This window comes from Octodon degus, unplaced genomic scaffold (genome assembly GCF_000260255.1).
Source record: "Octodon degus isolate 3935 unplaced genomic scaffold, OctDeg1.0 scaffold00016, whole genome shotgun sequence".
In the NCBI taxonomy this organism is placed as follows: Eukaryota; Metazoa; Chordata; class Mammalia; order Rodentia; family Octodontidae; genus Octodon; species Octodon degus.
Window position 1 is genome coordinate 4,875,156 of NW_004524592.1, and position 13,258 is coordinate 4,888,413.

Here is a 13,258-nt window from a genome sequence, read left to right on the forward strand (position 1 = left end):
GATGAGCTATCTGGCCAGCCCTCATCCCTGATTTTTAATATTTCATGCATTGGTTTTATTTAAGCTGTCTGTGTTTTGATCCTCTTAGCTGGGATTGAATAAGAAAAGACAAATGACACTTTTATTTATTACAAAAATCTTTCTTTCCCTCCTCTCTCCCTCTCCCCCATTTTTCTCCTTCCTTCCTTCCTTCCTTGCTTCCTTCCTTCCTTCCTTCCTTTTTTGTCTTTCTCATGTAAAATATTGTGACTAGGTATCCGTTTCCCTTTTCCACTGACCACTGAAAGTCCTAAATCCAGTTTGGTGCCATCCCTCATAGAACCCTTTGTGTGCATTGTATGAAATGCCTGCAGAGTGGACCATGTCTCTTTCCCAACCTGACAAATGCCGTATTCTCTTACCTCAAATTTGATCCTTTCTAGTGCTATTGTATGATTTTTATTAAAACATTTACTTTGAGGGGCAGGAGAGATGGCTCAGAAGAATAAGTGCTTCCCTGGCAAGCACAAGGGTCTGAGTTCAATCCCTGGTTCAAAAAAAATTTACTTTGGGGGCTGGGAAGGTAGAATAAGCGCTTGCCAGGCAAACACAAGGGCCTGAATTCGATCCTTGGTTCTGCAAACAAAAACAAAAACAACAACAACAACAAAAACACATTTACTTTGGTTAAAGACTCAAATCTGTGACCCACTGGGTCACTTACCCTCTGTTCAGAGCTACAGACTTAATATTTATTTCTATTATACAACCATCTACAGAGCTAAGAGTCCGAAATGGTGCTTTTGGGGGATGGTTTTATAACTTGAATTGACAATCAGTGGATAGTTCTCATGTACATTGATTATCTATGCAATTTTGAAAGTGGCAACATAGACATAGGTTACCACAGTATACAGCTTATTTGGTGAATGTTTATCCTTACTCTGTTTTTGGACAATCACACAAGGACACCATATGGGGCATTCTTCAAAAAATAAAATTTAAAAAAAAAGGAAAAAACATTTATTTGGTGAAACAAAAGAGAACCTAAAGATAAATATATGTGTGAATTCTAAAGCTTTTTGGACAGTAACTTTGATCGACATAGAAACGCCATTTGTGGGTCAGGGAGATGGCTCAGTAGAATAAGCACTTCCCTGGCAAGTGCAAGGGCCTGAGTTCAATCCCCAGTTCTGAAAAAAAAAAAAAAAAAAAAAGAAAGAAAAAGAAATGCCATTTGTAAAATAAATATGTGCTGATTTGAGTCCATCGTGAGTTGAGTAAATCACTGCTTTTGTGGGCTGCTCCACAGGAGTTCCTGTTGTGGCTGACCTTAATTGAAAATCCCTCTGTGTCCTCTGCAGTGACAAGGACAGTATGCGCAGAGCAGTGTGATGGGAGATGCTACGGCCCCTACGTCAGCGACTGTTGTCATCGGGAGTGCGCGGGAGGCTGCTCTGGACCCAAGGACACAGACTGCTTTGTATGTCAGGATTTCTCCCCCTTACTGGGCTGCTCCCCTTCCCACCCTTTGTCTCAGGGGTCTCCAATCTTTCTGTCCTGCTAGAAGGTGATCTGGTTTAGTCCCTTGTCAAGTGCCACCTTCTACCTTCCTAAATGTCATTGAGTTGGTTATTGCTTAGCTACAATTTTTCTGTTCTTCAATGAATTGTGCTTTTTTATATAATAGGTGTAAAAATGAGACTAATTGCAAATATGGAAAAGATTTTGAGACTGTAAAATTACTATAATTGTGTCCTTTCCCCAACTGCAGAGACTACCTCTGTATATTGTTATACCATTGAGTTCTATAAAAAAGTTACTGCATTTTATTTCTTGAGTACAAAGTATATGATTTGACAGATTTAGAATTTAACTTTTCTTATTTATATTGTTTCATGGGGTAAGAGTGTTTTAAAAATTAAAATTTATAAATGTACACTTAAAATAATTTAAATGCTAGTCTATTGATTTTTTGCTTTAGAAGGGGGCATTTGTATTTCCTTCAAATTAACATTTATTGATTATTGAAGACACTCTTTAATTAAATTTTGAATCATTTCCCTAATGTATCCTTTGACATCCATATAAGCAATTCTTTTTTTCTGGTGGTACCAGGGATTGAACACAGGACCTTGCATTTGCCAGGCAAGCACCTATTCCACTGAGCTATCTCCCCAGCCCCATATGAGCAATTCTGTGCGCTGTTGTTAACTCTCATAAACGAGAACTCTAGTTTCATATTTAAGCTTAAAAGAGTAAAACTAAAAAATTGTTGTATTGTTAAAATAAACACAAATTTTTTTACTCTTCACAAATATCTATTAAATAACATATATAGTATAATTGGACCTTAAAAATTCCAATTTTAATAAGCAAAATTAAAGTTAAAATTCATGTTATAAGTTTTAGTATCATAAAACTTAGCTTTCTTATTATAATTTCATTATATAGTTAAATGAAAATAGTATTGTGGAAGGAGGTTAGGAAGAAGAAAAGTACATTAAGAAGTTAAAGATCTGAGGAAGAGACTCAGTGGGTAATGAATTATGAAGCTTTTCCTTGTCTAGCCCCATACACAAGAGAGGCCGGAAGTTAGATTTTGAAGATACTGAACTCTGCAAGTGTTGCATTCAGGATTTCAAAGTGATAGCACAATACACAAGGATAGCAGCACTTCTCACTTAGAAGTTTTGTGCTGCATGCTTCATTGTTACAAGATGGTGAGCAGAGGGCAAGAGAACTCCGGAATTCTCATTTCTGTGGAATGGTCTGGTGACTCCCCTTTGAAATTTAGTACAGAAAGTTCATAAATCGAAGAGTGAGGCCTTCATATGCAAGGTATGTTGTGCTCAGATGCTGTCTCAAAGGCAGATTTGCCCTCTTTCTCTGGCTTGTGTTCCTTTGTTCCCAAGCAGTCTGTGTACAGCAACATATAAAGTGCATTAGCAAAGCAATTACAAGAGCACGTGATGTTTCATCACTATAAATTAAAACTTCCTGAATTTTCTAGATTGGTTTCTAATAGATTTTTCATAGAAAATGCCATCTTAGTGAATAATGTATCACCAGTGAGTCTCACTCTGATTATGCTAGTCGACCATCATCAGGGAATTGTCGTATTTGTGATAAAGTGCTTGCTAAAACAACAATTGATGAAGCAAGTGTTGTGAGGAAACAGTATAAATTAATGCTTATTAATAACAATATGATGATTTATGATGAAATAGAAAACAATGCTTGAGTTCAGAGTGGCTTGGTATTGAAGCCCTACACTATTCCTGTAAGGCTTAATTTCTCGATTAAAAGAATAAGTTCATCCACAGTATTGTTAATTACATATATACATATGTGTGTATATATATGTATGTATATATATATATATATATATATATATTCTTGTGATATCAAATTGCTAACTCTCAAGTGGTAAAATAGTTTTTTTTTTAATTCTTCCCAAATGAGTTTAAAAATATTAATTAATTGTGTTCACCAGCTAAATAAATGCAACCAAAAACAGGCCATTTTATTGAAAGCTAATAGCTTTACCAAACTGTGTGGCAGTACAAGGCCATGTAATAAATGTCATCATTTAATTTACATTTGAATATTACATACAGTATATTTATACTTGACTAGTCACCCAGTAGAAACTTCTAGTAAGTACAGTTAAACAACAAGTCCGATATCTTTTCACTATCTAGTAGGAATATTTGTACTTAATATGTCATTTAAAGCACTGAACTCTTCAAATACCAGCTTTAAGAAAAAGTCTAATGTATTAGGGACTTGGTTGAATTTAAGACTACGCATCTAAACATAAATGCTTCAAATCAGTTGGAGCTTAAATAGTTCAGGCAATTTTAGTAGTTAAATCACCCATTGGTCTAGAAATTATGGAATAGCAATTTGAATGTCCTTAACCATAGATATTACATTTACTGATGTTGGAAAATTTCTGAGAATTTTGAAGCACAAATGACTTTAGAGTTAGCACATTTAGTAGAATTTATATGATTGAGGTACACTGAAAGCACACACACTCAAAAAACCATTACAGCGATGTTTTATTAACAATGTTACGCAGATGGTTTGTAAAGAAAAATCATATTTGCTATTTTGCAGGCCTGCATGAACTTCAACGACAGCGGGGCTTGTGTGACTCAGTGCCCCCAGACCTTCGTCTATAACCCGACCACCTTTCAGCTGGAGCACAACTTCAACGCCAAGTACACATACGGAGCATTCTGTGTCAAGAAATGCCCACGTAAGTGACAGGGCAAGAATCACCGTGGTACCTAGAACTTGATGTGAGGATGCATGAATTTGATGTACATTAATTTAAATGTGAAGTCTGAAGAGTATTATAAATTATGTGAGTGTGGGTAATATTACTCCCATTTCATAAACAAGGAAATTAAGTTCAAGATCTGGGAAGAGAGCATGGCAGTGTAAGCACCTCCAGGCAAGTGGAAGGATCCGAGTTTGATCCTGGCACTGCATGCCATGCCAGCCCTAGAACGCTGGGCACACTGAGCTGTCCACCAGAATGAGAGATGGTGGCACAACCTGTAATTTCAGCTGGGGAAGCTGCAATAGGAGGATCACTGTGAGTCAGCAGTACATAGCAAGACCCTGCACCACATAATTAATTAATTAATTAAAAAGAAATTAAATTCCAAAGATATTTAAATGATTGGTTCAAAGTTCATAGCTAAGAAACAGCATATGTGAGGTGAAAGAATTGTCAGTGTTTAAACTCTTACTATTTTTACTGTACCTCAGGTTCTCTGCAGATTGTGCTATTTCTTAGAAAAAATAAGTCAAATAAGTGGCTGCAAGCAATCAAATAAAGAGCCTACTTTTAATGAAAATGAATTTTTCCTAAATTTATTCCCAATTATTTATAATTATAATATAAAATTCAATCTAAAACAAAAACAACAAATACAAAGAATACATAAATGATCTTTTTGGGGTGTTTTGGCAGAACTGGGGATTGAACTCAGGCCCTTACGCTTGCCAGGGAAGTGCTTATTCTACTGAGCCATCTCCCTGGCTCGCATTAAAAGATCTTTCACAAACTTATAACTCACCCTGGGGATTCAAAGTGAGGAGCATAGCTCAAGTATTCAATGTAATGCATACGTTGGTCTTTGCTTGAATCAATCTCTTTGGTTGGAGTGGCCAACAGGACCTTCTTCAGTGCTTTATTTGTTGGAAAATAAATAAAATATAATATGGTACAATCACATTTTCACATATTTATTCAAATGAAATCTTAAAATCTGTAAAAAAAAAAAAAAAACAGATATGAGAATCCACAAATTTCTTTCTTTCTTTTCTTTTTTTTTCCTAATCGGAGATTGAACTCAGGCCCTTGCACTTGCCAGGGAAGCGCTTATTCTACTGAGCCATCTCCCAGCCACCACAAATTTCTTTACTGGGCTAATGTATGGTATAATATAAATAAATAAATAAATAAATAAATAAATAAATAAAATTTTACTATAAATATACTATCACACAAAACTATGCACTAATTTAAGCACTATCATGTAATATACTATAACTCTTAAATCTCTGCCGTACCTTGGTGGAATGGCTTAATTTACCAAGCTACAGCTGATTTGAGAAAATTAGGACATTTATTATCTAATTACAGATCTACATTCCCTAATCCCAACTTTTGAAATCCAAAATAACATGTATTTTTGAAATTAACTTTATCTTCACATCCTGATTCTAGTGGACATAAGCTACTCAAAATCTGCATTTGGCTTAAATTGCTACAGAAATATGAAAATGTTTAATGATGCAATATTTCCACGACCTTGTAGTGGGTTGGGTTTCCCCTGGAATGGATATTAGGTTATCAGGGAAGGTCCTAGGACTCTGTACTTGTGGAAAAAGGAAAGAAGCAGGATTGGTAATAGATTCTATCTCTGAAAAGGTCACTTCTGGTGGGTACTCTGGGCGTGACTTGTGATCCCAGGCACTTCGTCCTGTGTGCTTACTCCCACAGTTTCTTTCCTATCCCTCTACTCCAGACGTGCCATCTTCCCCGATTTTCCAGTATTTTTTTCTCATAGATAGGCCACAGCTCATGAGTACATATGCATTCTAAATGAAGGCTACTTCTTTCTCCACACGAAGGGAACAGTTACATGATGTAGAACCATGCCTTTGGTAATGATTTTATCTTGCCTGTGTCTTTCAAGTCCATCCCCGGTGGAGGCTGCAAGGAAGCTGCGGCAAGTTTGCACCTACCTACTGAGCATGGCTGTGTCTTTTTCTGTTACATGGTCATGTAGTCCCCTTAGAGCCTCAGGAAGAGCCTGAGTGACGGTGTCAGCCCAGCTCACCTTCCTTGTCCATATCCAGTCTCAAACAAAGTGCTTTAATTTCATAGTTCTTTGCTGTTGACTCTGTCATTACAAAATTATGGTTCAAATCAGACCTTGCTCATATGGGCATTTCTGCCCCAAGTTCAATCACTGACCTACGGTTAGGTGCTCCACCTCTACCAGAACCTAGAGGTATGTAAAGCAAGAGCAGTCTGTTAAGCTGTATACAATTCACATGCTACAGATGGCAGGCCTTAGCTTTGGAAACTTCAAGGTCTCTTGCTTTTCCAACTCCCTTTGGTACACACTTCCAACATAGATTCTTCTACTGTCGTAAAGTGTCCTGGGCTTTTTAATGTCAGCAGAAGAATTGCCTGAAACTTGTGTGTTTCACGCTGTGGCCACCTTTTAAGTCAGGCCACTCTTCTCCTAAACACTTCACCGAAGTTTACATAATAAGATGTTCCTTGTCTGCTTGGTATACCTTTTGTAAAGTGCATCATTCAATTTCACATTATTTCTTCACACAAAAATAGGAAAAGGCTTCGGTGGCACTCAACTGAAACAGAACACATTTTAAACAGTTCCTCCTGGATCTGAAGGACACTTTCTGGATCCAAGGCAGTTTAACTTAAGCTTCATTTGTGCTTCATGAACTTGAAGTATTTTTAGGCATCAAACTTGTATCATGACATGAAATGAAGTGGAACTATTGAGAAACACAAACTGAATGTCATGAAGTTTCCTGAGTCTATAAAAGAAATCCACTCTATCTTGGGGGCAATTCAGGCTGTGGAGCAGTAGTCAAGCAAGTACGAGTGGTTTTTAACACATGCTGCTCTCAGATTTGAATGTGAATTGTTGGAAATACTATTTCAGGTGGAAATATTGAAACAAAAATTGTGTTGGGAGAAGACATGTGAATACTATTAGTGTTATTAATCATTTTCAAACCCTAAAAGAGGTTGTTGTAAATTTGATGGCTGAACCTTAACATTATTTCCTACTTTCCTTTTTTTTGAATCAGATAACTTTGTGGTAGATTCCAGTTCTTGTGTGCGTGCCTGCCCTAGCTCCAAGATGGAAGTGGAGGAAAATGGAATTAAAAAATGTAAACCTTGTACTGACATTTGCCCCAAAGGTAAGTGGTAGTTTAATGTACAGGTATTTTGGAGAAAGGAGAAATATATACCATGATTTTCATTTACTTTGTAATGGGCCAGTTAAGTCACCCCTCACTATAAACCTATTCCCACAGTGCCCCCCTAACCCCCCATGCAACACTTGCTCCCTGACTTTGGACAGTTCCCTAAAGTATCAAATAACTGTCTATTGTTGGTTTTGAATTATGTTAGCGAAACAGTTTGGATAAAACCTCAAGTTAACATTGCAACTTCAGAAAGGGAGTTGCATTCTGTTCTACCAGCAACAAATATTAGAAATTTTGCACAAAACAAGGGGCTGATGTCCTTATTTATTATCATGGCACATAGTCATTGCTTCTTATTGTCCATAAGTTAATCTACCAATCATAACCAGGAAGGCAAAGGGACATACATGGCATTCGGTCTCCACATCTTAAAAATTTTGATGGTATGTGAAATCACAAGGGAGTTTATTATAAGTGTTAAATGTTGCAAATAATTCATGATATAGATTTTCAGTGGAGGAAGAACCCCTTCCAGCTGTAAATGCTGAAATTCCTCACCAGAGTGAAACTTAAATTAAGCAGGGCCAAAGTATAGCCAGAATCTCTCAAATGCTGTTAAGCTTTTCAAACTGGCAGGAAGTAAGGATAGATGTCACCTTTACTTTTAAACTACACCTTATGTGTCTCTCTGTCTCTCTCTGTCTCCCTCTCTCTCTGTCTCTGCCCCCATCTTTATCTCTGCCTCTTTTTCCTATGCTCATACTTCTTTTCCTTATTCATTTTTTAAAAAAATATCAGGAATTGAACTCAGGACTTCACACTTGCCAGGCAGGTGCTGTGCTGCTGAGTTATACCTTTGGCTCCTTCTCTTCCTTATCTTTATTCCTTTCTCCTTTGTATTTCACACACACACACACACACACACACACACACACACACACACACATGCACACACACATATGCACACATGCACACACACACATTTTTTTACAGTACACCTTCAGAAAGCATAGGTAGTTTTTAATTCAAACATAAGTATATGACTAGCCCAGGATATTGGTAATAGTTCCTACTACCAGTACTTTAGGTTTAATATATAGTCTTCATTGGACCTCTGTTTTTGAAATTAGCTTCTACTTAGTAGACCAGGAAATAATTTTACCAATGTGGTCAATATTTTGTTTTGTTTTGTTTTGTTTGTTTTTGCAGTACCAGGGACTGAACTCAGGACCCTGCACTTGCCAGGCAAGCGCTAATTCTACTGAGCTATCTCCCTGGGCCTGTCAATATGTTAAAAGCATTACAAATAATATTTTACAATAGATTATGACCTATGTAATATTAACTAATAAGGGAAAGTATTGTTTGATAATGATTCTGTTTTAGGTCTACATGTGATACAAGTTTGTATTGGAACTTGTCACAAACTTAATTCTACAAAGAGCTCTGGTCACTGGACTGTAAAGTAGGCACTGTGTTTTAAAATATGCCTAGTATTAAATGATGAATTGACTCGGTATTTTAATATTCAGAAAAAATATAATTGTTTTTATTTAACAATATCACTGTTATTTTGTAACGAGAAGACAGCGATTGATTCGCCGGCCTGCAGTCTGTGTTTCAGCCCCTGACTGTAAGTCTTGTCTCCGCAGCTTGCGATGGCATCGGTACAGGATCCCTGACGGGCGCTCAGACTGTGGATTCCAACAACATTGACAAGTTCATCAACTGTACCAAGATCAACGGGAACCTGATCTTCCTTGTCACTGGTATTCATGGGTTGGTATTCTACTCTTGTACAAGATTCTTTTGCAAAATGTAGACAAAGATGAAGGGATTTCTTGGCTACATCAATCTGGTTCTTCTTGATCCAGAGGAATTATACCTAACATTTATGTACTTTGCCAGCCCAAGTAATGGTCAGATCACCTTAAAGTATAGTATACCAGAGTTTTGGGATCATCTGCATTTTGAGTTTAGTGAGGACTGAGGTCTGAAACCACAAACTCATATTTCAGTTAAAATGCATGTATAGAACATTCTCAAATGCATAGTTTTCAACAAGCTTGACTTATTTTTAGACATGTCTAAGGAACAATATAAATAGTAAAGATGGGGCCATTATTCAGGTTTGCAAGTAAATATATCGAGGGAACATAAATTAATATTCTATCAGAAAATTCATATAAAGCAAATCAAGTAATTTGACATAAAGCAGAGTTAGATTTCTCCTGAGCTTCTTGCAGAAGTAATTTGTCTTCATAGATTCTTTTTCTTAATTTGAGAAGTTAGTGCTACTGTAGGAGATCTATTAAGTGCATTCATTTTGGTAATAAAAGGTGTCACATTCTCTGGTCTCCTTCAATACAAAACCACTTGCTTATTTTAACTGGGAAGACAACCAAATTTGTATTATTTGGATCATAATAAAACTGTCAATATTTTTACTTTAGGTCTTATCTATTTTTCTACATTACTACTTAGTCCCTAAATATCAGCACTGTGGCAACAGATAATGAATATCAATCTCACATTTCAACTTAAACTCTTATTCCGAATGTACATCACCACATTTCTAGAAGCAAAGTAATTTAGCACATTAGGAATAAATATGTCCAAATAGGAACAGCAAGAACAATAGCATAAAGTGTTTCTTTGTATTCAAATTGTTTGTATTAGAGCATAAAGTAACTTTGTACTTTAAAAATGGAACTTTTTTGTGGTCCCATGTCAGGTACGATAGTCATAGATATGTACTCTCTGCTCAATTTGATACAATTGGCCCAAGCAAAGGTTTTAGAAGATTTTAGATTGCATTTCAAACTCTGTAGCTTGGACACTCTCTGCCACAGTGCCACATAGCACGGCAACGTGTCCTCAGCGGCTCCCCGAATGCATCTGCACTGGTGTCCGCGGTTTGGCCCAGTGAGCAAGAGCCCTGTGTCAATATGTAGGTGCACCTTTAAAATTGAATGAGTATTGGGCTGGAGAGATGGCTCAGTGGTCTAAAGCACCTATTTGGAACAAGCTTGGAAAAGCATAGGGACCGCGGTTCGATCCCCCAGCACCACATGCCAGCCAGCCGCGCCCCCTGGTGGGCTGAGCTGGCCACACACACACACACACACACACACACACACACACACACACCACACTAATAAATGTTAAAAAAAATTAAAAAAAACAACTTATTAAAAAAATTGAATGAGTATGTGAATGTTAAATATATCTGCACTTTAATTATTTTTCAAAACAAGTATCACTATGGGTGAAAGATGGTATGTGAATAATGTATTCTGAGAGATAAAGAAATAGAACATTTCTACATGACCCAAGTTGTTTGTTTCCACACTATTACACTAAATGTAGTAGCTTCAAAACCCTCAGTGTGCATGATGACTGAAGTCATATTCTCCTGAATTCAATGAGAAAAATGGCTTCCATTGCCGTGTGGTCATGCATACCTTAGGCACTCAACACTTCTCTGAAATAAAATCTACACAGAATGCAGTCTACAGTAAACTACTCAGTTTACTAAAATCCAGTTGCAATTTGAGAAGCCAGATAAAATCCATGCATAGCAAAATGCAGTAAAACACTCTGTTTTATCTACCAAAAACCTAGATTTATGAGACATAGATGATATTCTGTGTAAGAAGTGTTGGGAACTAGAGAGCAGAGTGACAGCTGACCACAGAATGAAAACAACTACCAAGAAATACTGTTGTCACTGAAGGGGAGGAGACAAATTGAAATTGGGACAGCATCACGAAGTATAGTGTGACAAGAAATTTGCACCTATGAATTCCTAAATATCTCATAGAGAATTTTAAGGTTGTACAAGGGAGAAGAAATCCTTCTCAGTAAAAGGAATTTGACAGGCTTTGCTGTGGATGATTCCTCAAAGTTTACAGTATCCCCGGCTTATTACTACCACTGGAACACTACAAATGTCCCAGGCTCCCTTCAGTCAGGTGGCGCTGCCTCCATGGAGAAGCACTACAAGAAGATTGTGATGGTTAAAGCGTTATGGAAAGTGACCTATTAATAGCTGAATCTTATGGATAAAACATGAGTGGGAAGGTTTGAAAAAGACCCAATGCAATGAGGTTCGCAGTGCCACATTTGTTTTACTTTTGGTTCATCCTCATAATGTATTTTTAAAGTTTTGGATTTATACTAGTTGTAAAATGCTTTTACACAGTCTCCTTTATCTATGGTCAAGACTCAAGGGAAGTTTAATAAATAGAGAATAAACTATCAGTTACCTCATGGGATAAAAATATATTCGGCAGTTGGAACTGTGCATTTCCAAGCTTATGAGAAGACTATGACAAAACCTTAGACTAAGCTAGACTTCTAAGAGGAATGATCTTGTTAATTTACTCAGCTGAAAACTGGCATAGAAAGTCAACTCATATGGATGAGAGGAGAAGAACAGATGAAGTTCATCCTAATAGTCGAAACATAGAAGCTGAGCTTTCTTTGTGGGTATCTTGATCCAGGGCATAGTAGAGTTTGGTTTGCAGTTCCACAGTAGTTTCTTCAAACTAAAACTGAGAAATAGGTTAATAATAAATATATAGGGGCTGGGGAGATGGCTCAATGGAATATGCGCTTCCCTGATAAGCGCAAGGGCCTGAATTCAATCCCCGGTTCTGCAATAAATAAATAAATAAATAAATAAATAAATAAATAAACAAAAATAATAATAAGTATATATTCCTTTGATTGTTTTGATATGAAAATGAAAGCTTATTGTCAATTGCTTGTCCCTGTAAAGGGTGTATTTTAAAATCTTAATAAATGATGTAAGAGAAAGGGTGGAATGAAAGAGAATACGAAAGGAAGAGAGAAAAAATGGAGAGAGAGAGACAGATGTGGGAAAAATCAAAGATAAGCAGGAGGGGAAACAGTATAAAAGAAAAATCTCAGTAATTTGTCTAATTTATAGTTGAAAAAAGTATGCAACTCATATTATTTTACAGATTTAGTAGTCTTTTATAGAGTATGTTAGAAATCAAATAAAGATAAAGTTTTCCTGAAGATTAAATCATACTTCTTTAAGGCCAGCCAAATAACTCAGTGGATTAAAATGCTTGCAAACAGACACAGGGGCCTGGGATTCAATCCCTGGGCCTGCCACACTAGCCATGCCCCAGGGGCACACTGAGACAGCAATTAAGACTGGGAGTGGTGGTGCATGCTTGTAATCCCAGCTCTTGGGAGGCTGTAAACAGGCAGAGCACTATGAGTCTCATCCTGTAATCCTGTAGTGAGACCCTGAATACCCTGTAGAGCCTTCCCTAAAATACAAAAAAAAAAAACAAAACAAAAAAAAACCAAGAAACAACTTCTTAGTGGCACTTAAACCTGAATTGTTGAAGTTATAGCATGTTTTTGTATCTCAAGCATACTATGTATGGTAGTTTAGCACAAATTATGTGCATGTAATGTGATATATCCTTTACTCAGTCACATTGCCAACATGAAACACAATCTGTAGTTGTTTCCTAAGGAAAGTCTGACCATAAAGTTAATTTTGTAAATCTGAGACACTCGGTGTGTGTGTGTGTGTGTGTGTGTGTGTGTGTGTGTGTGTGTAAAGGTGTGATAAATGTATCTATACAAATAAAGTCAGATAGAGATTTTAAACGACAATAATAGATGTTATCAATAGAAAACTTCTAGTAAATAATGCTTACTGTCACTTAATTGCCATCACTCTCACTGCATTACTCCCAAGTTTTAATAAGGTTCTGTGGTTTATTAAAATAGCTGA

The 13,258-nt window shown here is 36.7% G+C and overlaps 1 protein-coding gene across 4 annotated transcripts in view; it reads left to right on the top strand.

Annotated features, from left to right (window-relative positions):
- The window catches only part of Erbb4 (erb-b2 receptor tyrosine kinase 4), a 1,229,537-nt gene that overhangs the window by 866,047 nt on the left and 350,232 nt on the right, over positions 1-13,258 (top strand). For all 4 annotated transcript variants that reach the window (XM_004626607.2, XM_004626604.2, XM_004626606.3 and 1 more), the window contains exons 6-9: positions 1,344-1,462; positions 4,105-4,246; positions 7,354-7,467; positions 9,129-9,255. In XM_004626607.2, the coding sequence (XP_004626664.1) occupies positions 1,344-1,462; positions 4,105-4,246; positions 7,354-7,467; positions 9,129-9,255 (502 nt within the window). The remainder of the gene's footprint in view (positions 1-1,343; positions 1,463-4,104; positions 4,247-7,353; positions 7,468-9,128; positions 9,256-13,258) is intronic.